Below are 23,143 nucleotides of genomic sequence, written 5' to 3' on the forward strand. Positions count from 1 at the left end.
AGGGCGGGTGTCACGCTGGTACACCCCTGCCGACGCCAGGGCCCTGGGTTGCCCGGGCCAGTGTCGGAGTCTTGTGGGCACTGGGGCACAGTGAGCTGGGTACGCTGAGCAGGGGAAAAGTGTGTGCGACGTCTTCGGGGCTGTTCTGCCCCAGCTCAGACTGACTGGGGCTCCCAGGGTGGAAAGGCTGTGGCCAGGCCTGAGGCCTTCCAGCCAGCCGCTCATTAAAAGAGGATTAGGCAGGGAGCCAGGGGGCCAGCCCCGCCCCTGGGCCTTCCCCTGGGGCCCCTTGCAGCTTTGGGGAAGTGAGAAAAGGACTGGGGGCCACCCTTCCCTAGAGCCCATGGGGGTGTCTGGTCGGGTCCGTCCATGCTGTTGCCACTGCTGTCTCCTTGTCCACCTCAGCTTCCCTCCTCAGAAGGGCAGGAGGATGAAGGGCTGATGGAGACCCTGGCCAGCACGCCTACCCCTGACCCCCAACCTCATTTCTCTTCAGCTAAGGGATTAGGGCCGAACCAGCCCACATGAGGTCAGAGGTCGGGGCTGGGCTGCAGGGACCTGTCTATCACCCCCCAGCGTCCAAGCACAGCCCAGGAAGTGCTGCTGTCAGTCAAGGCCCGCTGCTTTGTGGGGCTGTGACCAAGGGGGCGGGCGCCCACCTCTGGTCCAGGATCCCCTTTCTGCAGCGGACCTGCTGTCCTGGAGACGGGCAGCAGGGGTTGGGGCCCCCCACTTGGGGTCTGCAGGGCCAGGGGCTGCAGACACGCCTCCCCAGGGCTGCCCTCGCCCACCCACCACCTCCTGTAAAATGAGGCATCATCGGCAGCTTCCAGAGAGGAGGGGACAGAGACTCCCGCACGAAGCCCCCAAACACCGAGGATGTTCCTACGCCTGGCCCTCTGCCAGGCTTTCTGGCCGGGACCTTGAGTGTCTAATGGCCATGGGGGAGGGCTAGAGGCTGGGACCGGCTGCGGAAATGAGGTGTCTGATGCCAGAAAAGGCTCTTCCTTCCCTGATGACGGGAAAAGTCTTCCCGGATGTTGCCCCACCCAACTTGTGCCCAGCTTGGGTGAGGGTATGGGGTGGGGTGCCCTTCCCAGGTTGCTTCCCCAGGCACATCACCTTCCCTCCCCAAGGTCAAAGCTTATCCAGACTTGAGTCCCAACACCCACCGAACCCTTGAGTGCACCCAGCCTCTTCCTCAGTAGCGAGTGGGGGTGGGGGAGGAGTGACACTCCCGCCGCCAGGCCTGGGCCTGGGCCAAGTGGAGCAGAGGTGGGCACTGGCCTGAGGACATGACCAGGCTGGGCCCACGTAGCCACACACAGTCATGCCCCTTGGCCCCCAGATCCTTGGCTGAGTCCTTGCTTCTTAGAGGGCCCAGGGGTCCTGCCCTGCCTCCGGCCCCACCCCAGGCTTCTTGTTGGCAGAAAGACCCGCAGTTCCTTGGCCCTTTGGTAGGGTGGGAAGGGGACAGGACACCACTTTTACTCCTCACCCTGTGTGACCTGCGGTGAACACGACTGTGCCCTGGGGCTGCGGCCCCTTGTCCGAACACTTTCCCAGTCTGGCAGGACACTCCGGCCGTGGGCGGTGGGGCTGGAGCCCTACCTCCAATTCACCCCGGGACCCTGAGGAACTCCCACCCTCTCTCCCTTCCCTTTCCCCCTCGGTAGCCTGGCTTTGGATAGATAATTTGGGGTCTTGCTGTGCTCCTGTGGGTGGGGGTTGGGGAGGAGTTAGGGCAGGGCTGGGGCTGAGTCACAGGAAGCTCCTTCCTGCTCATTGCCCTCTCCACTTCCCAACCCAGCACTCGGAAATGGGGAGGCAGGGACACAGCTGAGGGTAGATGGCCTCCAAGAGATGCTGACTTCTGGGAGGCCTGCATCCATGGCGAAGGAGCTTCCTCTCCCCACCAAGGCAGAGATGGCCCCAAAAGGTTGTTGGGCGGGGGGAGGACCCAAAGATGCTCAGTGGTAGCGCCCTCCCCCACCAGGATCCCCTTGAATGTCAGCACTAGGAGAGACCAGGGGATGGTCTTGGGAGGGACGTGAGGCACAGCGCCCTGGCAGGCTCATGAAGCCCACCGCAGAAGCCTGCGTTACACCCAGATTCCTAGCCCTCTGTCCCACCCTGTTCCCACACCACAGGGCCTCACGGGGTACCCTGCCCCCGTCAGTTTCCTCAGTCACCAAAACATCATGTCCTGTGGCAACTGAGCCATTGACGCCATATCCCATGGCCACTGGGAGGGAAACCGAGGGTCCTGAGTCATGTGCCCTGTCATTGGAAGGCAAGTCGCCTTCCGGCCCTGGCCATCCCGGTGGGCAGTCCCCACCACCAGGACTGGCTTTGCCCGGGCCACCTCTCCTTCCTATCCAAAGGGCTGTAGCCCTAGGTGGGAAGCCCACCTGCCACACGCTCTGCATGCCACCTCCCTTCCCTGTGCTTGGACCGCCCCGTCTGTAAACTGCGTGTTGTGAACACAGGGCTTTGCGCAGCACAGAAGCTTGAGGACTAAGTGAGGGGCTCCCTCTCTCCCCACTCCCACCCGAGGGCAGGGGTGCAGAGGGGCGAAAGTGGAATGTCAGACCGAGGCCCGTTCTCCACTCCCCGTGTATGTGTCAGTTGCCTAACCTGCAGGGTGAGTGGCCTGTCCCCTGCCTCTCCTGCACACGGCTGGAGCCTGGAGTGCCGGGGCTTTGAGCCCCAGGAGGGGACTTGGCCTTGGGGCTCAAGCTTGGGGAGTCGCAGCATGTCAGAGGGGTGGGGGCAGGGGCGGGGGCGGGGTGCAGGGAGGGCAGGGATTTTGGCTGGTACCGTCCCTGGACCTAAATGTCAGGAGCTTCCCCCACACCCAGTGCCTGTGACTGAAGGTGCCACTTGAGTCTCTGCGTCCCTCCCCTCCATTGTCCCCCAAATGCCCCTGTCCCAGCAGGGCGGGTAAGGGCACAACCAAGCCATGCCCCCAGCCAGGGTATAAATAACCCCTGGCGGGCCGTCCCAGCCTGGGGGGGCTCCGCTGGCAGCCCCACTTCCTCTCTGTCCACTTCCTGCCCTGGGGGTGGGGGAATGTTTACTTTCCTGTTGTCGCTATGGCCGGGTGGCCAGGCAGGGGACTCCGAGTGGCCCAACAACAGGTGCAGGACAGGTGCCCAGGCTGCCCTGCCCAGGACTTCAGAGGCGCCGCCGGACAGGCGGGCGAGGCCGCAGCCAGGCAGGGATCGGCCCTTTGATCCTTCGGCGTCCCTGCGTCCCAGAGGTTGGCCAAGGTCATCACCTGTATTCTCTTGTCGCCACACAGTCAGGGCTGGACAGGGCAAGGCCTTTGCTTGCCCTCCAGCCCTCAGACATGGGCTCTGGGTCTGCTGTGGGAGGCCCCTGGCTGCCAGCCCACCGCACACGCCCGTCCTGGCACATCCGGGAGCTGTGTCCGAAGCTGTGTGCAGGCACAGTGCTCCCTGCTCTGCTCCAGGTTCCCCTCACACAGTAGGGGTCAGGGCCAGCCAGGCCACTCCAGTATAGCTGCCTGAGCGAGGGTGACCTTGACTGATGGGATGGGGCCACCCACTGGTTCCACCTCAGGGAGCCCTGTAGGGCCTTGGATCCCAGCTGTTCTCCCTCTCCAGGCCTCCCCGTTGATTGCCCCATCTGTGCAGTGGGTTACCACTTGTGAGGTGGGGAACCAGAAGTGGGGTGGGGAGCCAGCTGTGAGGTGGGGAACCAGCTGTGGTGTGGGGAACCAGCTGTGAGGTGGGGAACCAGCTATGGGGTGGGGAACCAGCTGTGGATGGGGAACCAGCTGTGGGTGGGGAACCAGCTGTGAGGTGGGGAACCAGCTGTGGGATGGGGAACCAGCTGTGGGTGGGGAACCAGCTGTAAGGTGGGGAACCAGCTGTGGGTGGGGAACCAGCTGTGAGGTGGGGAACCAGCTGTGGGTGGGGAACCAGCTGTGAGGTGGGGAACCAGAAGTGGGGTGGGGAACCAGCTGTGGGTGGGGAACCAGCTGTGGGATGGGGAACCAGCTGTGAGTGGGGAACCAGCTGTGGGTGGGGAACCAGCAGTGGGGTGGGGAACCAGCTGTGGGTGGGGAACCAGCTGTGGGATGGGGAACCAGCTGTGGGTGGGGAACCAGCAGTGGGGTGGGGAACCAGCTGTGAGTGGGGAACCGGCTGTGGGATGGGGAACCAGCTGTGGGTGGGGAGCCAGCTGTGGGTGGGGAACCAGCAGCGGGATGGGAGGCGGGTCGGGGAGGTGGATGGGGTGCGATCCCGGGGGATGCCTCGTCTGACTGCGGGCGCGTGTGCACGCGTGCACACCTGCGCCCTGTGCAGACGTGCATGTGCTCTTCTGTGTGTTTCTGTCTCAAGTCTCCTGCACTGGTGAATATTCATCACCCTCATTACAGCCTTCCGTCTCCGCTGAGCTAAAAATAGCAAGGCGTGGGTGCAGGAGGGGCTTGCCAGGGAACCCCTTGGCACTCCCCCTCACAGAGGAAGGTTCCCAAGTTTCCTGGAGTCCTGTGTCTGTCATTGGCCTGTCATTTGCTAAGTTCCCTCCTGTCGTCCATCCCCAGGGAGGACTCTCCCCAGCACCCTGGAAGTGGGAGGGCCCAGCTGCTGGACTCCTGCCGAAATGGCTGTTGCTCCTGGCTGCCTCCAAGGAGCCCGAGACTCCCCGACCTTTGGAAGCCTAGGGGGTCCTGGGGAGAGCTCACTCCACAAGGCAGTATAGCTCCGGCAGGGCTTGCCCGTATCCTGGCCAACCCGCTCAGACAAGGTGGGGGCCTTGCTGTGTACCAGCATCGCCCTCTGCCTGGGGGTGAGGACAGGGCACCCCGGCACTGTGCCAGCGTCTGCGGGCTGTCCTGGACGCACCTCCCACTCTCGAACCCTTTTAGGCCCCTGTGAGACCTTAGTCCTGCCCCGAGTGAGCGGAGGAGCACCAACCCCCGCCAGAGCAAGGACTCTTTGATGCGGTCACACTCCCTGGCTCCCGCCCACTGTCCTCTCATTGGGACCCAGAGACTGACTGGGGTTGCCGATGAATCAGGACTCGAGCTTTGGGTGTGGCCCGTCCCTGGCCTGCCCACCTGTCCCACTTTCTCTTCCCAGCAAACCAGGGACTAAACAAAGAGCTAAGTAATCCCTGGGGGGGTTAAGATGACCGAGTGCAGGGGGACCCACTCTGCCAAAGGGGGTATGACTGGACGGTCTCCAAGGGTCCCAACTGCCGCCCTGCCCTCTGTCCCCAGAGCTGAAGGCCACAGGCACGGCCCACTTCTTCAACTTCCTGCTCAACACGACCGACTACCGCATCCTGCTCAAGGACGAAGACCACGACCGCATGTACGTGGGCAGCAAGGACTACGTGCTGTCTCTGGACCTGCATGACATCAACCGCGAGCCGCTCATTGTAAGGGCCAGCCCAGGTGTGGGGCGGGGCACTGGGGGGCAAGGGGCCGCAGGGCTGGGGCCCTGTCCCGCAGGCTGCGCACCCTGACGCCTGTCTCCAACAGATCCACTGGGCGGCCTCCCGGCAGCGCATTGAGGAGTGCGTGCTCTCAGGCAAGGATGGCAATGTGAGTGTGGTGGGTCCACAGGTGGGATGGGGGGGCGGGCAGGTGACTCCAGGGAGGCATCTGGGTACCTCCCTGGCTTTCCCTCTGGCCCCAGGGTGAGTGCGGGAACTTCGTCAGGCTCATCCAGCCCTGGAACCGAACACACCTGTACGTGTGTGGGACTGGCGCCTACAACCCCATGTGCACCTATGTAAACCGTGGCCGCCGGGCCCAGGTAAGCCCCGCCCACTCCCACCCTGTGCTGCCTCCGTGGGAGGCTGCATTCCAGGGTTCTGATGGGAGGTTGGGCCTGAACCCCAGCCCTGCCACTTCCCAGGCCTGTGACCTTGGGTGAGTGACTTCTTTCACCTCTCAGAGACTCAGTTTCCTCCTCTGAAGATGGGGCTAATAGTTGCCTTTCTCACAGGTCGGGGTGAGGAGGAGGCAGTGAGCTAACATTCCCAAAGCTCTTAGCGCCGGGCCTGGTGCGTAGTAAGCACTCGCTCCAGCAGTTCTCTGGGCCATGCCTGTGGACCGTGCCCTGCAGCCAAGCCAGAGGGCCTGGCGGGGGCCTCAGCGTCAGAAGGCTAGACGCCTGGGTCAGCTTCTGCCACCCGGCCTGGGGGAGAGCTGCCGCTTCCCCAGCTCTGCCCCCGCTTCCCGCCTGCTTCTGCCCTTTCCATTTTCATGTGGGCATGTGTGTAGCCGGTGTGACCTCATAGGGCGTGTGCAAGAGTGATTGGACCTAGGGGGCACGTGTGTGTGAGCCAAGCAATGTGTATATGTGTGTGCAGAGGTGCATGTATGTACTCTGGGGGCCCAGGTGCTCATGTGTGTCCCTGGCATGTGTGGTGTGAGAGGCTGGCAGCCCGAGCCCGCTCCCCCGGCCCCTGCTGCCCCTGGCTCTAACCCCTGTTCCTCGTCTTCTCAGGCCGCTCCCTGGACCCAGATGCAGGTGGTCCGAGGCCGAGGCAGCAGAGCCACGGATGGTGCCCTCCGCCCGACGCCCACAGCCCCACGCCAGGTGGGCCTCATCCCTCCAGGCCTTTGCCAGGCAGCCCTGCCTCTGAACTGAACTCTCCTGGGCCTGGCCTTCCAGCCAGGAGCCTGTACCCCAGGCCAGCCTCCCCGGGGGCTCCCCTCTGTCCGTGTGCCCCTTCCCAGCCCCTCCCCTGCAGTGATTCTGAAGGCAGTCCCAGCTGGACTGAAGTCGGCCTCAGTGGGACCCCTGCAGGCAAGAAATCCTGAAGCCACCAGGTGGGGAAGCCAGGAGCCCTGGGGACAGCCATGCCTCAGCCCTCGGGACGTGTGTGTAGACGCGCACGAGCACACACCAACATACACTTGGGCACACACTGTTCTCTCTCAAGCCCACACCTTACTCAGCACCAGAGTGGGAATGTGGCACATGTGTGCCGTGACACGCTACTATCGGGTCTGTGCCGCATGCCTCCTGTGCTGGGTCCTGAGTTAGCACAGGTGTCCTGCAAACTCACATGCTTGAGGACCTCTTCCCAGGGGGGTGGGAGTGGCAGAGCTGTCTGTCACCTGTCGACCCCGGACAGCTGGGGGCAGGGCTGGGGCTGGGCAGTGGCTGCCGGTGTGTGAGAGCGAGTGGTCCCTCGAGTATGTGTGTGTGGTGGGCAGTGCTGGAGAGTGGGGCTGCTCTGACCTCGTGTGTGTGCCCAGGGTGTGAACAGTGGGCTCCGTGCGCTGCCAGTGATGTGTGCCAAGCTCTGTGTGTAGCCCCATGTATGCAGGAAGTCGCTTGTGCAATGTGTAACTGGAATTGGGCCTGTGTACACCTTCCCATCACCATCCCTGCCCCCCACCCCTGCTGCCACCTCCTTCTGCCTCTGCGCCTCTCTCCTTTCCCTCTCTTGTCCCCGTGAGCTCATCCCGCTCCCAGTGCCTTCACCAGCCTTCCTCCGTGAAGGCATCTTCCGGGCTAGGCTGGGAGGCACGGGGACCTTTGTGAATTCTGTGGGGTCTGAGCTGGACCCTTCAACTCCTGCCTCCCTGGGGAGACATTTGGAGTTGGGGGCTCTGCTAAGGGGCAAGAAAAAGGCCTATAGTCTGGCCTGAGGACCACAGGTAGGGCGCAAAACCTGGGGACACAGTTGCCTCAGAGCCCTCTGACCTGGTGGGACCTGACGCCAAAGGACAGGAGCCGGGCCCTTGGCCAGTGGCCGCTGCCCCGGTCAGGCTGGCAGCCCCTTCTCGGCCCAGGACAGGCAGCCACAGCTCACAATGCTGCGCCTCTATGGCCCAAGGGGGCCCCAGCCAGAGCCTTCCTGAACCAGCTGGCATTCGGGGGCTTCAGCCCCTGTAAGCCCACCCCTCTAATGGCCCCCAAAGCAGAGCCCTCTGAGACCTGGGACCAGGCAGCACCTCCCTTGGAACCTGCCTTGTGGCCCTGCCCTGGGACACCTGGTTGGACTGAGTTAAAACCCAGCGAGATCTGGGGAGTGAAGGGGGGCGGCGGCTTCAGGGTATCCCTGGGGGCCCGATGACCCATGCCCTTCCTGGCTGTGGGACCAGCCTGGACGATGCTGAGCCCGCCTCTGCCCTGCAGGACTACATCTTCTACCTGGAGCCCGAGAGACTCGAGTCAGGGAAGGGAAAGTGTCCATACGACCCCAAGCTGGACACAACCTCAGCCCTTATCAGTGAGTGCCCTCACCCACCCTCATCCACCCTGGTCCTACAGCTGGGAAGTGTGGCCTCTGCCTATGGGGGGGAGGGTGGCACCAACACTTACCCCAGGGTGAAAATGATGGCCCTGAACCCCTGCGGTGGAGCCCCACCTGGCAGGGGAAAGGGGTACAGCTTACCCCAGCGTGAGCTGAGCAGCAGAGACTAGGCCGTGTGAGGCACCACCCAGCCCCACAGATCTGGGTGCTGTGGAGGCCAGATCCTATCCCCAAATCCACGGTGTGGCCCTTGCAAAGGCCAGAGCCCTCCTGGGGTCCTGGCCCCATGACCCACTGGAGGGAGCTTGGTTCTGATCTGGCCAGGTATCTGGGAAGGTTGGGAGAATGTTCTCTGAGGAAGGGCCCTGTCTGGGGTCTCGGGAGCAGCTGCCGCCCCTGCCCACAGGTGGGGGGAGCCCACCGTTGGTCCTGGGCCCTGCACTATGCCCACCTTCTGTCTGCCCGCCCCAGTCTGCCTCCCAGAGCAGCTGCTGGGCATCATGCCACCTCAGGCCTGGGAGAGGCCCCCGGGGCAGTGGATGGGCATTCTCCTCCCCCTCCTGGTGAGTGACAGGGTCCTAGCCTGCAGGTAGCACCCAGACCAGGGGGTCCCACGGGAAGGCAAGGCCTGCCTGGGGGAGTCTAGAAGGAAGACTTGGAGCCAGTGAGGTGGTTCCATTTTCAGGTGTTTTGTGAGCCAGCTGTCAAACACAGCTATTATTCAAAATTAAATTATATAAACTTACAATGAAATCAATTACTTTTAAAAAGGTGAAAACACTCCAACTCATTACTTCCTAATTGTTTTACTCCATTTTGTTCTTATCTGTGCTCTTGAGGTTATTAACGGGTATCGGATTGGCGGGGTGGGGGCAGCACACAGTGGGGCTGGCTGCCCAGGGACCGCAGGTGCCCCTTGCCGTCAGCCCTGCTGGGGGTGTCTCCCCATAGAAGCTGGCTCTGGCTGCTAATCACAGCTCAGTGCCACTTAATCCCAGGCCTCCCAGAGCCAGCAGACATGGACCAGCATCCTGCTGGTGATGTGGTTGTGCCCTGGGGGGCCAGCGGGGGAGACAGGACCCTGCCCTGCAGGTCATTTGGGCTGTGCTCTGGCCCTGGCAAAGGGCGGTCCCCCTGACTGGCCCGTCGGCCCCCCCACAGATGAGGAGCTCTATGCTGGCGTGTACATCGACTTCATGGGCACGGACGCAGCCATCTTCCGCACCCTTGGAAAGCAGACGGCCATGCGCACGGATCAGTACAACTCCCGGTGGCTCAATGGTGAGCGCATCCCTCCGGTCCTGGGGGCGGGGCGGGGCGGGGGGGGGTGGAGCCTGTCTGGGTTGGGTTGGGGGCGTGTCTAGCCCTATGACTGGTGGAGGAGGTGGGTCCTGTACTTGGGAAGAGTTGGGGGTGGTCCTGTACGTGGCAGGGATTCTGTTGGGGACAGAGGCATTGTCACAGGAGGGCTGGCCTAGCTGACTCCTGCCCGTCTGCAGACCCGTCTTTCATCCACGCGGAGCTCATCCCCGACAGCGCAGAGCGCAATGACGACAAGCTCTACTTCTTCTTCCGCGAGCGGTCGGCAGAGACGTCGCAGAGCCCCGCGGTGTACGCCCGCATCGGGCGGATCTGCCTGGTAGGCGCTGCGGGTGGGCAGCCCGGGTCCTGGCTCTGTCAGCCCTTCCCCAGCATGGGCTTGGGGCTGAGCGAGCTGATCTGACCCAGCCCCCTGCCCCCCGCCCCCCAGAACGATGATGGAGGCCACTGCTGCCTGGTCAACAAGTGGAGCACGTTCCTGAAGGCGCGGCTGGTGTGCTCCGTGCCGGGCGAGGACGGCATCGAGACGCACTTTGATGAGCTCCGTGAGCACCCAGCAGGCGGGTGGGGTCCTATGGCTCCCACGGGAGCGGAGGCGGCTGGTGCGGGCACCTGGGGTGGGTCCCCCTGGGCAGGAGCAGGCAGGGCCCTAGGGCTCCTGGCTATGGCACCCTCCCAGCGCCTTCTCCTTCTGCTCCCAGAGGATGTGTTTGTCCAGCAGACCCAGGATGTGAGGAACCCTGTCATTTACGCTGTCTTTACTTCCTCGGGGTGAGGCTGGGGCCCACGCCAGCAGTGGCAGGGTGTGGCTAGGTTGGGGGGCTGTGCCTTGTGGAGGACCCCACCCTGCTGGTCAGCTGTGGGGTGGGGCCGGCTAGGACGGGCCCTGGGCCGAGGGTCTGCCCCGTCCACAGCAGCAGCCCGCCCTGCCCGCAGCTCCGTGTTCCGAGGCTCGGCCGTGTGCGTCTACTCCATGGCAGACATACGCATGGTCTTCAATGGGCCTTTTGCGCATAAGGAGGGCCCCAACTACCAGTGGATGCCCTTCTCAGGGAAGATGCCCTACCCACGGCCTGGCACGGTGAGGACCCCCTGCCTCTCCCTTTCTGCGCCGTCTGGGAGGGCTGCTCTGGGTCCAGCCCTGTGCAGACAGGGGCCCGCCATCGTGCGGCTCACAGGTGGGGAGGTGGACCATACACACATGTGAGCCCACCATGTACACACAGCATCAGGCTGTGAAGCAGCCCCACCAGGATCCCGAAGCAAAGATGGCGGGCAGGAGGTCAGCGTGGCCGGCTGACTGTAGGCGAGGCCGTGGGATCCGATCAAAGGCAGTGGGAGGTTCCCTCTCAGTATGGTCGGGACTGGGATGGAGAAGCTGGTTTCAGCAGAGGTCAGGGAGGCTGACCCCAGAAGGTGAAATGGGAGGCTGGGCAGAGGTGCGGAGGGCCTGCAGTCCTGCTGAGTGGGGGGGAGGGGCGAGGAACATCCAGAGGAAACAGACGTCAGAGTGGTGAGGACATGGACAGAGAGTGGTCAGCTCTGCTGAATGCTGCCACCAGGTCGTGGCACATGAGTCCAGGGAGGTGGCAGTGGGACCTGGTGATGCGGGACCTTGGGACCTCCCCTGGAGCAGGCCCTGCAGAGAGGCTGGGTGTGGGCAGAAGCCCAGTTGCACTGGAGAGCAGAGCGGGCGGGGGGGGGGGACAGACGGAACAGGGGCCTCTCCTGCAGCTCAGGGGCCCAGGGAGCCCCGCCTGGGTGGCCGGGGCCTGACGCTCTCACCTGCCTGCAGTGCCCTGGTGGGACCTTCACGCCGTCCATGAAGTCCACCAAGGACTATCCTGACGAAGTGATCAACTTCATGCGCAGCCACCCACTCATGTACCAGGCCGTGTACCCGCTGCAGCGGCGACCCCTGGTGGTCCGCACAGGCGCTCCCTACCGGCTCACCACTGTCGCCGTGGACCAGGTGGATGCAGCCGACGGGCGCTATGAGGTGCTTTTCCTGGGCACAGGTACCCACTGCTGCTCCCGGCTCCTCCTGCGCTGGGCCCGCTGGGTGGAGGGTGCTGACCCGCGGGGCTGGGACCTACGCTGCTAGGGGTTGCTACAGGCGGGTCAAGGTCAGCTCTGCCACCTTCATCCTTTGGAGCGTTCTTCCTGTTGCCAGGATAACTGAGACTAGGGGTGGGCAGACCCATCCTCACCCCCTGGGGGCCAGAAGAGCAGGGACACTGGGTGCCGAGGACCCACGTATGTGTAGGAAAGGGGCAGCAGGTGGCAGACGCCTCCAGGACCTGTGGGTCCGAATGCTGACCCGCACTCCCATGCTCACACATGCGAGCACACCCACCCCAGTCCTGGCAGCCCTCAGCCAGGGGCCACCTCCAGCCTCCTGTTCTGAGCAGAGTCCAAAGGAGGGTCTAGGGTGGCAGGGGCAGGCCCTGGCCCTGACACCCCTCATCCCGGGCCAGTCCCCTTGGACTTCTTCCCGTCATTGGGGAAACTCTTCAACCTTCGCACAGAGCTGCTGCCCCATTGCCCTCTGGGGTTTGGGCCCTGGTGGGGGAAGGGGCTGAGGCTGGTGCCCCTTCCCCAGTGTCCTCAGCCCCACTGAGGCCCTGCCCGGCCCGTTCCAGACCGCGGGACAGTGCAGAAGGTCATTGTGCTACCCAAGGACGACCAGGAGATGGAGGAGCTCATGCTGGAGGAGGTGGAGGTCTTCAAGGTCGGTGTGACACCCCAGGCCCACCCTCACCCAGGCCCTCCTCCAGTACCAGCTCCTGACTTCAGACCTCCAGGGTAGGGCTGGTGGGGGCTCCCCAGAACCCACAGCTGATCCTTATCTTCTTCCAGGACCCAGCACCAGTTAAGACCATGACCATCTCTTCGAAGAGGGTGAGTTTGGTGAAGTGGTCTGGGAGCAGGGATGGAGCCTGCGGCCCCTTGGGGTCAAGCCCTTGGCATAGGGATGGGGCAACTGAGGCATGGAACAGGAAGAGCAGGGGCCCAGCCCAGCTGGCTCAGGATGGGGGCTGGCTGTAGGAGGGGACTGACAGGCCCCATCCCCTCCCCCAGCAACAACTGTACGTGGCCTCCGCTGTGGGTGTCACACACCTGAGCCTGCACCGCTGCCAGGCATATGGGGCTGCCTGTGCTGACTGCTGCCTTGCCCGGGACCCCTACTGCGCCTGGGATGGCCAGGCCTGTTCCCGCTACACAGCATCCTCCAAGAGGTGTGGACCCCCCAGACCCTTGGAACTTGAGCCACCACACCCAGGGCCCTGTCCCGGGGGTTGGGAGGTGGATGTGATATCACCCCAGGGGAGTCTGTGAGCCCTGGTCTCCAGGGGCTAGGGACCTGGGGGGCAAGCTTCCTCAGGCACCCTCCGTCAGGAGCTCTCCTCACCCAGGCGGAGCCGCCGGCAGGACGTCCGGCACGGGAACCCCATCAGGCAGTGCCGCGGCTTCAACTCCAATGGTGAGTGTGCAGGCCCCCCATGCGGCCCCCCCACCGAGCTGCTCACGGGGCCTTAGTGACAGGAGTCTCACGTGACCCGCAGGGGTGAGGAGGCTTGGGGTTTCACAGATGGGATGTCCCTAGCCACCCCCGCAAGGAGTGGATGCCCGATGGTGCATCCCTGCCTTTGTGGGGGTTGCCCCTGCACGGGCTCCTCGGTGCCGGCCCCTCACCAGCTTAAACGCAGCGCCCTCTCATTCCCCAGCCAACAAGAATGCCGTGGAATCGGTGCAGTATGGTGTGGCGGGCAGCGCCGCCTTCCTGGAGTGCCAACCCCGCTCGCCCCAGGCCACCGTTAAGTGGCTGTTCCAGCGAGATCCCAGTGACCGGCGCCGGGAGGTGATTTCCTGTGCCCCGCAGCACCCCCATGGGTGTGGGAGTCCTCCGTACAGTAGAAATTCCACGTGGGCGAAATGTTGACAGGAGCCAACCTGAGCACCCTTCCCTATGAGGGAGTCCCCTAGTCATGTGGGAGCTCTGCGGGGGTCCGTATTGCAGGGGACCAAGTATGGGCGTGCGTCTGTACATGAAGCTCCGTGTGCGCTTCCGTGGGAAGTGTGCCCATTGTAGGGAAACCTCCTGGGGGTGGGCCCGGCATGTGGAAGCTCTGTGGGGTGGCCCTCATTTCATGGAAATGCCTTCCAGGCCTCCCTCCTTCCACGGAAATTTTCTGAGGGAGCCCAGCTGGATGTTCTCATTAAATAGAAACACTCCGTGTGTGCTCCAAAACTGTCTCGTCGTCCAGAATCCCCTAAGGGTCACCCCTCCTGAGATGAAAACTGTACGGGTGCCTCATTCAGGTGTTATGTGAAACCTCCGTGTGGGTTTTCTTGGTGTATGGACATTCCACGTGGGTGCCCCTCCACGGGACGGCCACAAAGGCGGCCTGATCTGGGAGCTGGCTGGGGAAGCAGGGTGGCTGCACAGCCCCTGAGCCACCCTCCCTGCCCCCGCAGATCCGTGCCGAGGACCGCTTCCTGCGCACCGAGCAGGGCCTGCTGCTTCGCGCCCTGCAGCTCAGCGATCGCGGCCTGTACTCCTGCACAGCCACCGAGAACAACTTCAAACACGTGGTCACGCGGGTGCAGCTGCACGTGCTGGGCCGGGACGCTGTCCATGCTGCCCTCTTCCCACCACTGGCCATGAGCGCCCCACCGCCCGCAGGCGCCGGCCCCCCAACTCCCTCGTACCAGGAGCTGGCCCAGCTGCTGGCCCAGCCGGAAGTGGGCCTCATCCACCAGTACTGCCAGGGCTACTGGCGCCACGTGCCCCCCAGCCCTAGGGAGGCCCCAGGGGCTCCCAGGCCTCCTGACCCCCAGGACCAGAAAAAGCCCCGGAACCGCCGCCACCACCCGCCGGACACATGAGGCCAGCTGCCTGAGCCGGGCCGTGGGCCAGCCTGTCCCTTGTCCCTTTTAATATAAAAGATATATAGATATATATATATATAAAAATATCTATATTCTATACACACCCTGCCCCTGCAAAGACAGTATTTATTGGTGGGTTGTACATAGCCTGCCTCCGTGGCAGCAGCATCCAGAACTCAGACCCATGCTGGTCAGAGACAACAGGAAACAAAGGCCACCTAATCGGGCCCGGCCAGCGGGTAGGGCCTGGCCAGGACCACACAGGCCACCGGCTCAGCTGGGGGTCCACCTGCCTGACAGCCGCTGCTGGGACCCACAAGACACAGAGAGGGAGCCCGCCGCCCACCCAGACAGGCGTGGCTGCACACCTTCACCAGTGTGTGCTGTCGGCCTAAGCCGTGCTGTGGACTGAGGACTGCTTTGGAGACTGGGGGTGGGCGGGGGGGCTCAGATGCACTCGGAGAGGGAGGGAAGGAGGGGCCAGCGCGGGATGCCTGCCCCTGCCTGGGAGGGGGGCACTCAGTTAAGGCCAGCTCCTTCCCAGGTATTTATTCTCTATTTATTGGGGACTAGAGAAGAGGAGCCCTGCATGGGCAAGCCCAACCCCATCCTCCACCCACCCGCCTGGCCATTCTACCTCCTCGCTTTGTGCCACTGACTCAGGGGCTGGGAGAACAGCAGAGGGGCCGGGCGCAAGCAGGGCTGAGGGCAGAGGGGGCCACGGAGGAGGCTTGGGGCCTGCGGGGCTCCCCAGGCTCCCTTCTGCCCACCACTTCAGATGATGGGTGTAAATAGCTCAGGGGGGCCTCTGGGGAGGTGGGGGGCTCCTGGTGGCCCTCTGCTGCCCAGGCCGCCACCACCTTTGGGTTCCATCTTGTTAATAAACACTGGCTCTGGGACTGGACTTTGGTTTTTCTCCTTGGCAGGGGAAGAAGGATGGGGGTTCAGCCCATGCCCAGATTCTGCCCTTCCTGCCCTGCACCCCCATCCTTGTGGCCTGGCCATCGCTCCCACACGTTCTCTCCTGCAGACCAGCTTCCATTCGCTCCTTCGGTTGTTGATTGGTTTGCTCAACACTCTCCTCACCTGGCCTTGTGTCCCGCCTTGTGCCATCACTGGGGACTCAGAATTGGCAAGACAACGCCACAGCCCCACAGCCCAGTTTCCCCTTTCCCCTCAAGCAACGAAAGCCCCATCTTTCCTGCCTGCACCCAGCGGCTCTCCTCTTGGTGAGGGCCCCGCAGGAGCAGACGAGCGGAGGCGGGGAGAACAGATAGGTGAAGAGCTGAGGCAGGGGAGACAGTGGGGCTGGGAACCCTGGGCCACACGTGTGGAGTCAGGCCCTAGCTGCAGAGGCCCATGGACCCAGCAGGGCTTAGGGCCGTGCCTGGTGGCCAGGTAGGGACTAGGAGGTAGTGGATTGTCCCCACCTTAAATAAACTCGATATGCAGAAACCTGGGTTCTGTGGGTTTAACGAACCTGGGCTCCTGTACCCCCCCAAACCTCTGGGCAGTGAGTGTCTAAAGGGCTGCAGAGAACCTCCCTGGGCCCCACTTACAATGTGGGGGGTGGAGTATGGAACCTGCAGCTGAAAAGGGACAAATGATCTCCCTCCTGGACAGACTCCCTCCCTCTCCCAACAGGGTAGAGTTGAACCAGTACCCCCATCTGTGTCAGCGACAGTCTTCAATGCTCAGGGTTTGGGGCCCTGGCAACCTCTCGTGGTCTCGGGTTTCGAACAGCTTTGAGTGCTAAAAGGCAAAGACAGTCCAAGCAGGAGGCTCCGGCCCCCCTGGAGGGAGGCTTGGGAGCCCAGGGTTTGGGTCCTCTGATGGGTGGTGGGAAATCTCCAGAGCCTGGGGACTAACACTCCAGGCTCCCTCGAGCCACTGCCTCCCAGCAGCACGCCTTGTCCCACCTGAACCCACGCACAGACCACAGTCCCCAAAGACTGGCAGGCAGGCCTCAGAGGTACCACTAGGCAGGTCCCAGAGCACCCACAGGGTACAGAACAGGAGCAGAGCAGATGGGCCCCACCCCTCCTTTCCCTTTGAGTGCCAGACTTGCTCTGGGACTCAGTTTCCCCAGCTGACAACAGACCTGCAAAACATTCCCTGGACGAGCTCGGCCACCTCTGCAGGTCAGAGACTTTGCTGCACTCAGGTGCATATGCACAGAAGGAGGCACAGTGGCCTGCGAACCGAAAGGTCACCGGTTCAGTTCCCCATCAGGGCACAAGCCTGGGTTGCAGGCCGGGTCCCCCCTTGGGGGTGTGGGAGAGGCAACCACAAATGGATGTTTCTCTCCCTCTCTCCCTCCCTTCCTCTCTCTCTGAAAATAAATGAGTTTAAATAAATAAATCAGCACAATCTTTTTTAAAAGGAGCACAGGAAAGCACACACATACCGGTATACACATGCACAAATGTGGACACAGACACACATGTAAACATGCAGTAACATGCATGCACACACATCTCTACATTTTGCACACATGTTAATCCACCCAAACACACGTGCACAAGCACATGCACACACAAAGAGAAGTGTACAAAAGTGCATACATATACGTACACATGTGTGCAAACAGGTGTGCATAGGCATGCACATGTGCTCGCAAAGGCACGGGAACGTGTGTACACACGTGTATACACGGACAAATATGTATCATGCCATTGCCTTACTTGGGGCCAGTAAAAGATAGACACCCCCCCAGGCACACACAGCAGACGTGCACACCCGCCAAGCCCACTGGCACACAGCATGCAGCGGCCCTGCCGGGGCCGGATACCGCCCCCTCATGTGGCACAAATGCCATGTCCACGTTTGCCTCTGACTCCCTGAAGAGCGTGGAGTCCAGGGAGTCAGGTCCAGGTCCAGGTCCAGAGTCACCCTGCCCTTCCCAATCACCTCCTGCTGTGTGACTCTTTGAGCCTTTGCTCCTTCACCAGTACGACGGGCCGAGGATGCGGGCGCCTTCCCCCAGGGGCAGCCTGACCTCACAAGACAAGGAGCAGTGCCCGGCCCGGTGCTGGGCCCGGCGGGAGTGGGGGTGCTCCATGCATCCTTCCCCCTCACTCCCTGCTGCCAGCCCCACCCCGATGGCCCCCACCCTGTTGGCTCAAGGCCTTTTCCTCCCCTTTCTGAGCCTGGACCCCCCTGACCTGTCTCCCTCCTCCAGGGCAGGGGCAGGAGATTGATGTATCTCCCCGTCCAGGGTGTCTCCTGGAGGATTGGAGGAGGTGGTAGAGGGGGTGCAGAGTCAGCAGTTGAGGGATTGGGGCCATGCCAGCCTGATTAGAAGGGCTGGGGGCTGAGCTGGATTCACCTGTCCTTGTCTCTGATTGGCTCTTGGGTACCCCCAGCACCCAAATCCCACTAAGCAGCCCCACCAGGGTCTGCACAGGTCTGGAAAGCCAGTTGATTGCCAGTCCTGGGGCCAGAAGAGTGTCCAGGGAGGCCAGAGGCTGGCCTGAGCCTGGCTCTGGAGACCCTTCCATTCAGAAGAGACAGCTGACCCCATTTCTTCACCTGCCGCCGGGGCCATGGGGGCCGGGGCCAGCGCGGAGGAGAAGCACTCAAGGGAGCTAGAAAAGAAGCTGAAAGAAGATGCTGAGAAGGATGCCCGAACTGTGAAACTGCTGCTTTTGGGTAGGGGTGTGGGCCAAGGTGGGGCCACTGCCACAAAGCCAGAGGTCTGGGGGCAGGCAGGTGGTCCTTCTGTGAAGCAGGGATGACTTTGGGAAGCACAGAGAGCCTGCAGCAGGGCAGGGAACAGAATGGGAGCCCTGGCCGGACAAGGCCAGACCTGATTGCTGGTGCCCTGGCTCCCCAGAGCTGGGCACACTGTGGAACCCCTCTCCAGAGGGCCCACCTCCGGCAGCCTCCCCTCCTAAGAAGTGTGTACCAGCCACTCTTGTAGACAGACGTGTGCTTACGGGCACACTTTTGCCCTGGCTGGGCTTGGTGGCCCTGCTGGGCAAGGCTCAGAAACCAGGGAACTCCTGGGGGCCACACACTAGGGCTGCTCCTTTGGGGAGGAGGTCACAGGCCTTCTGAAAGTGGGCACCCTCTAGGACCACCCAGGGCCACGCACTGGCTCCCAGTTTTCAGAGCTGTATTGTGGGCAAACTGCAAAGCAGCTTCAGGGGGAGGAAGGGACTAAGGCACGGAGGGGAATAGATAAAGCGTGCCCATGGCCCCGTGGCCATGAGGGACGTGGGGCTCGGATCCAGCACCTCAAGGCCACTGCCATCCCCCCAGGGGAAGAAGGAACTCTTATGAGAGGGGTGCAGGCTCCACCCGGGCTCTCCAGGGACAGGGAAGACAGGGAGGCTAAGCCAGAAATCCCGTTAATTGTGCCCAATACCCTTGCGAGGGCAGGCTTAGAGGGGCTGTCAGCTCTGTCTCTCCCCCACCAAAGGTGCTAATGCCCTCTGAGCCTCAGGGAGACACTCCCCACCCCAGCTGAAAAGCTGGGTCCACCCGGCTCAAATAATCCCGGGCATGCAATCCCATATGTTTTCACAAGGTGGCGCTCCAGGCTTTCTTTATTTTCGTGTCAGACTAACAGATGGAGGAAACCTGGACCTTGCAGGTTCCCCAGCACAGCTGAGGTCGCTGATGCCCCTCTTCAGCATTCTTCCGTCACTCCTGGCCTTTACAAACGTTTTTGCTGCTAGGGTGTCAGGACCTTACTATGGGGGAATGAGAGGAAAACAGGGGGAACCGAGGTTTAGGCTGGCGCTCTGGGTCGGCCTAGCCACTTTCCCCAACTTTGTAGGCAGGGGATGGGAGGGAGTGGGGGGGAGGGGCGGTCGGCGCGGCTCTGAGGCGGGGCTTCCCTTCCAGGTGCGGGTGAGTCTGGGAAGAGCACCATCGTCAAGCAGATGAAGTGAGTGCCGGTGCCGTTCCCGAGGCCGCGGGGTGGGGGGGAGGGGTGGGGGCGTGCACACACGGCCAGTCCTTCCCCAACTGACCACGAGGCGCTGACCCCGGCTCGCCCCGGCCGCAGGATTATCCACCAGGATGGGTACTCGCTGGAAGAGTGCCTCGAGTTCATCGCCATCATCTATGGCAACACGCTGCAGTCCATCCTTGCCATCGTGCGCGCCATGACCACGCTCAACATCCAGTACGGAGACTCCGCGCGCCAGGTGTGCCGGGAGGCGGGCCGAGGGGGGCCGAGCGGGGCCGAGCGGGGCCTCGGAGGACTCCAGGCGCAGGACCGGGCTCAAGTCCCGGGCAACCACCAACCACTCCCACCCTGTCCCCAGGACGATGCCCGGAAGCTGATGCACATGGCGGACACTATTGAGGAGGGCACGATGCCCAAGGAGATGTCGGACATCATCCAGCGGCTGTGGAAGGACTCGGGTATCCAGGCCTGTTTCGACCGTGCCTCTGAGTACCAGCTCAACGACTCCGCGGGCTAGTGAGCGCGTGGGCGGGGCGCGGGGGAGCAGGGGCGCGGGCGGGCCCGGCCACGCCCCTGCGCCCCATCCGCCCACATCCCCGGCTCTCTCGCAGCTACCTCTCGGACCTGGAACGCTTGGTAACACCAGGCTACGTGCCCACTGAGCAGGACGTGCTGCGCTCGCGTGTCAAGACCACCGGCATCATCGAGACGCAATTCTCCTTCAAGGACCTCAACTTCCGGTACGACCCAGCGGCCGCGCCCGCGTCCCAACTCAGGGGCCCCATGCGGGCAAGTTCACTCCCCAAGGCCCCGTCCCCCCTGAGAGACCCTGCCCCTTCCCAGCTATCCCGCCCGCAGGAAGGCCCGGCCCCTCTGGATGCCCCTCCCGTCCGAGTGCTCCCCAGCCAACCTTGGGAGGCGAGGGAAGGCTTGCGGGCATGTCCAGGGGGCTGGACTCGCGGGTTCAGGCCCCACCGGCCCTGCAGGATGTTCGATGTGGGCGGGCAGCGCTCGGAGCGCAAGAAGTGGATCCACTGCTTCGAGGGGGTGACCTGCATCATCTTCATCGCGGCCCTGAGCGCTTACGACATGGTGCTGGTGGAGGACGACGAAGTGGTGAGCGCCCAGCAGGACCCGTGCTGCGGGAGCAGGGCGCGTCCGGGAGGGGACGTTTGTTCCAGAGCTGTCTGAAGAGGAGAGGGGGAAGCCCGCAGCCCCGCGGGGAGGGTCCAGGGGAGGCTGGCCTGAAGCTGTTGGAGGGAACTCGTCGCTGCCCGTGGCCCGGGGTGCCCGACGGCCTCTGCCCTCCTCAGAACCGCATGCACGAGAGCCTGCACCTGTTCAACAGCATCTGCAACCACCGCTACTTCGCCACCACGTCCATCGTGCTCTTCCTCAACAAGAAGGACGTGTTCACCGAGAAGATAAAAAAGGCGCATCTCAGCATCTGCTTCCCCGACTATGACGGTGAGAAAACACCCCCTTCCCCGGCCCTGCCCCGCCGCAGCCCGCCGCAGGGTGACGCGCCACCCGCATGATCTGGGTCGTGCTCCTGCGCCATCCCCGAGAGACTTGGGGCTGGGAGTGAGAGCCCCCTGCCCCGCAGGGCCCAACACGTACGAGGACGCAGGCAACTACATCAAGGTGCAGTTCCTGGAGCTCAACATGCGCCGCGATGTGAAGGAGATCTACTCCCACATGACGTGCGCCACCGACACGCAGAACGTCAAATTTGTCTTTGACGCTGTCACGGACATCATCATCAAGGAGAACCTCAAAGACTGCGGTCTCTTTTGAGGTGGGTGTCTCCCAGCTGGGAGGCCTCCCAGTAGTGACCCTTGGTCTCAGTGCCCCAGCTGCATCCCCACCCCACTTCACCACAGCCTACCCACTCCACTGCCTCGCTCCCAGCTTCCAGAACCCTCTGCTTCCAGGCCCCACCCTGGCTCCTCAGGCTCTACCCCACTGTCCTAGGCCCCTCCCCTGGCTCACAAGTCCCACCCACTTAATCTGTTTGGACCAGGCCCCAATCCCTCAGATGGCCTCGCTTCCAAATCCACCTCCACAATGTCTCTGAGCCTAAGCCCAATGATTTTGGGGCTGGGGATGCTGACGAGGTTCCTTCTTCTTTTCCCAGGCTCCTGAACCCAGGCTTGTCCTGAGACCCTGCAGCCTGTCCACCCTGTAGCCTCAGCCAACAGGACCCAGTCAGCCCCTCAGGACTCCAGGGCCCAGCCTGTGGCCCCACCAGCCACAGAACCAAAACCCAGAGCCCTACTGGCTTTGAGTTCCTGACCCTCCCCTGTGGCTCCCAGGCCTCCCTGAGCCAGGTGCCCAGCCCCCGCACTGCCCTTCACGGCCTGGCTGCGCTGGCCTCCAGGACCCACCACAGCCAGCCCCAGCTAGGAGCTGGCAGGACTTGGGGCAGCCAGAGCACACGGTGACTCAGCAGTGCCCGACTGACCAATCTCCAGCAGCTCTCCCGCCCCAGGGGGCCATGACTCACCCGGTGGGTCTGAGTTCAGCAAACAGCCCTCCCTCCCAGAGTTTCATGAAGGGCGGGGGGTAGGCCAGGATCCCTCCTCCAGGCAGGCCTGCTGCTCACCATCAGCCCGTTCCAGCCTTACCACCTCCATGTGACAACTCTGACACCTGTCTACCCAGTGGCCAGTGACTGTCCCTCCCAGCAGCTCTGGGGGTCCAAAGTCTAAGCCAGCTCTGGCCTGTGCAGCTCCTACATAGGTGAATTATTGAGTGGGGCCAGGCCTGGGAGCCCCTGGGTGCCAGGGGAGAGACTCAAGCTGGACCCATCCCCCCGTGCCAGTCTCAGAGCGGCCCCTAGCCCCTTCCCCCACAGACCCTGCCCCCTCCGTTCTTGGACACCAGATCCTTGGCCTGCCTCACCCACCAACCCAGAGCACTTCGGGCCAGCTGGCCAAAGGGACGGTCTGTTGAGGGAGGGTACTGTTGACACCAGTGGTGGCCAATGGTTGAACTGTCCTGAGGGGTGGCTGGGGCAGAGTCCAGCTCCCATTGATCAGCCCCAGGCAGGGATGGGGGACAGGATGGAGGCCCCAGGGGTCTATCTCAGGTAGGGTCACAAGCAAACCCAGGTGACCCTCATCTCTGACAGCACCTACTCTGCCCTTTCTATCCAGGGCCCACTCCCTGGCAGGAATAACTGAGGGACAAAGGCCCACGTTCCCTCATCCCCATTCCCTACTGCCCCTCCATCACCCAGCGCTTGCTGATGTCCGTGGACGGGACCTGTACTGCAGGCGAGGACAGGTGCCTCCGTCTCTGAGGCCAGGGCGGGATTCGCACTCCCCTCAGCTAGATGCACAGACTCATCAATAAACCTTCGCATCCGGCCTCCCTGTCCTTTCTTGGGGGGAGGGGGGAGGATTGGTTGTCACCAGTCATGAGCATTTATGAAGTGCCCAGAGCTGGGCTGGACTTGAGCGGGAAGATGGTTCCTTCCAGGTTGAAGCACGTGGCCTAATGGAAGAGGGGCACTCTTGGGAGCATGGGGCAGACCTGTGCCTCTTGATCCCCATCAAGGGGCAGAGGAGCCGTGGGAAATGTTCGCAGGGGTGGTCTTGGATCAAGATGGAGCTTGTTTGTTTTTATTTTTTGAAGACTATTTTTAGAGAGGGAGAGACATTGATGTGTGAGGGAAACATCAACAGGTTGCCTCTCGCACACCCCCAGCTGAGGACCTGGCCCACAAGCCAGGCACGTGCCCTGACTAGGAATCGA

At 62.8% G+C, this 23,143-nt stretch overlaps 2 protein-coding genes across 3 annotated transcripts in view; both read left to right on the forward strand.

Moving 5' to 3' along the window:
- SEMA3F (semaphorin 3F) overlaps nucleotides 1-15,367 on the forward strand; it is a 28,063-nt gene extending 12,696 nt beyond the window's left edge. The window contains exons 3-19 of one of the 2 annotated variants that reach the window (XM_053929847.2): nucleotides 5,255-5,415; nucleotides 5,519-5,581; nucleotides 5,676-5,795; nucleotides 6,492-6,584; nucleotides 8,136-8,229; nucleotides 9,415-9,534; nucleotides 9,753-9,892; nucleotides 10,004-10,118; nucleotides 10,275-10,344; nucleotides 10,510-10,654; nucleotides 11,369-11,591; nucleotides 12,216-12,304; nucleotides 12,433-12,474; nucleotides 12,655-12,812; nucleotides 12,990-13,057; nucleotides 13,302-13,435; nucleotides 14,053-15,367. In XM_053929847.2, the coding sequence (XP_053785822.1) occupies nucleotides 5,255-5,415; nucleotides 5,519-5,581; nucleotides 5,676-5,795; nucleotides 6,492-6,584; nucleotides 8,136-8,229; nucleotides 9,415-9,534; nucleotides 9,753-9,892; nucleotides 10,004-10,118; nucleotides 10,275-10,344; nucleotides 10,510-10,654; nucleotides 11,369-11,591; nucleotides 12,216-12,304; nucleotides 12,433-12,474; nucleotides 12,655-12,812; nucleotides 12,990-13,057; nucleotides 13,302-13,435; nucleotides 14,053-14,463 (2,246 nt within the window). In that variant the 3' untranslated portion in view covers nucleotides 14,464-15,367. The remainder of the gene's footprint in view (nucleotides 1-5,254; nucleotides 5,416-5,518; nucleotides 5,582-5,675; nucleotides 5,796-6,491; nucleotides 6,585-8,135; nucleotides 8,230-9,414; nucleotides 9,535-9,752; nucleotides 9,893-10,003; nucleotides 10,119-10,274; nucleotides 10,345-10,509; nucleotides 10,655-11,368; nucleotides 11,592-12,215; nucleotides 12,305-12,432; nucleotides 12,475-12,654; nucleotides 12,813-12,989; nucleotides 13,058-13,301; nucleotides 13,436-14,052) is intronic. The other variant, XM_053929848.1, reaches the window with a different exon arrangement.
- A 2,503-nt stretch (nucleotides 15,368-17,870) lies between these two features.
- On the forward strand, nucleotides 17,871-22,755 carry GNAT1 (G protein subunit alpha transducin 1). Its single transcript, XM_045199809.3, has 9 exons — nucleotides 17,871-18,117; nucleotides 19,318-19,360; nucleotides 19,481-19,622; nucleotides 19,743-19,900; nucleotides 19,996-20,124; nucleotides 20,371-20,500; nucleotides 20,698-20,851; nucleotides 20,991-21,182; nucleotides 21,522-22,755. Exons 1-8 carry the CDS (start codon nucleotides 18,012-18,014, stop codon nucleotides 21,179-21,181), a joined length of 1,053 nt encoding a protein of 350 aa, XP_045055744.1. The 5' UTR covers nucleotides 17,871-18,011; the 3' UTR covers nucleotide 21,182; nucleotides 21,522-22,755.
- The last annotated feature ends 388 nt before the right edge of the window (nucleotides 22,756-23,143 follow it).

The sequence above is a fragment of the Desmodus rotundus genome, chromosome 8, assembly GCF_022682495.2.
Source record: "Desmodus rotundus isolate HL8 chromosome 8, HLdesRot8A.1, whole genome shotgun sequence".
In the NCBI taxonomy this organism is placed as follows: domain Eukaryota; kingdom Metazoa; phylum Chordata; class Mammalia; order Chiroptera; family Phyllostomidae; genus Desmodus; species Desmodus rotundus.

Excerpts from the sequence above, each read along its gene's own strand:
- GNAT1 (XM_045199809.3), top strand. The coding sequence starts at position 18,012 with ATGGGGGCCGGGGCCAGCGCGGAGGAGAAGCACTCAAGGGAGCTAGAA. Across the intron at positions 20,125-20,370 it reads TTCAAGGACCTCAACTTCCG|GATGTTCGATGTGGGCGGGC; the intron begins GTACGACCCAGC and ends CCGGCCCTGCAG. Across the intron at positions 20,852-20,990 it reads CTGCTTCCCCGACTATGACG|GGCCCAACACGTACGAGGAC; the intron begins GTGAGAAAACAC and ends CCTGCCCCGCAG.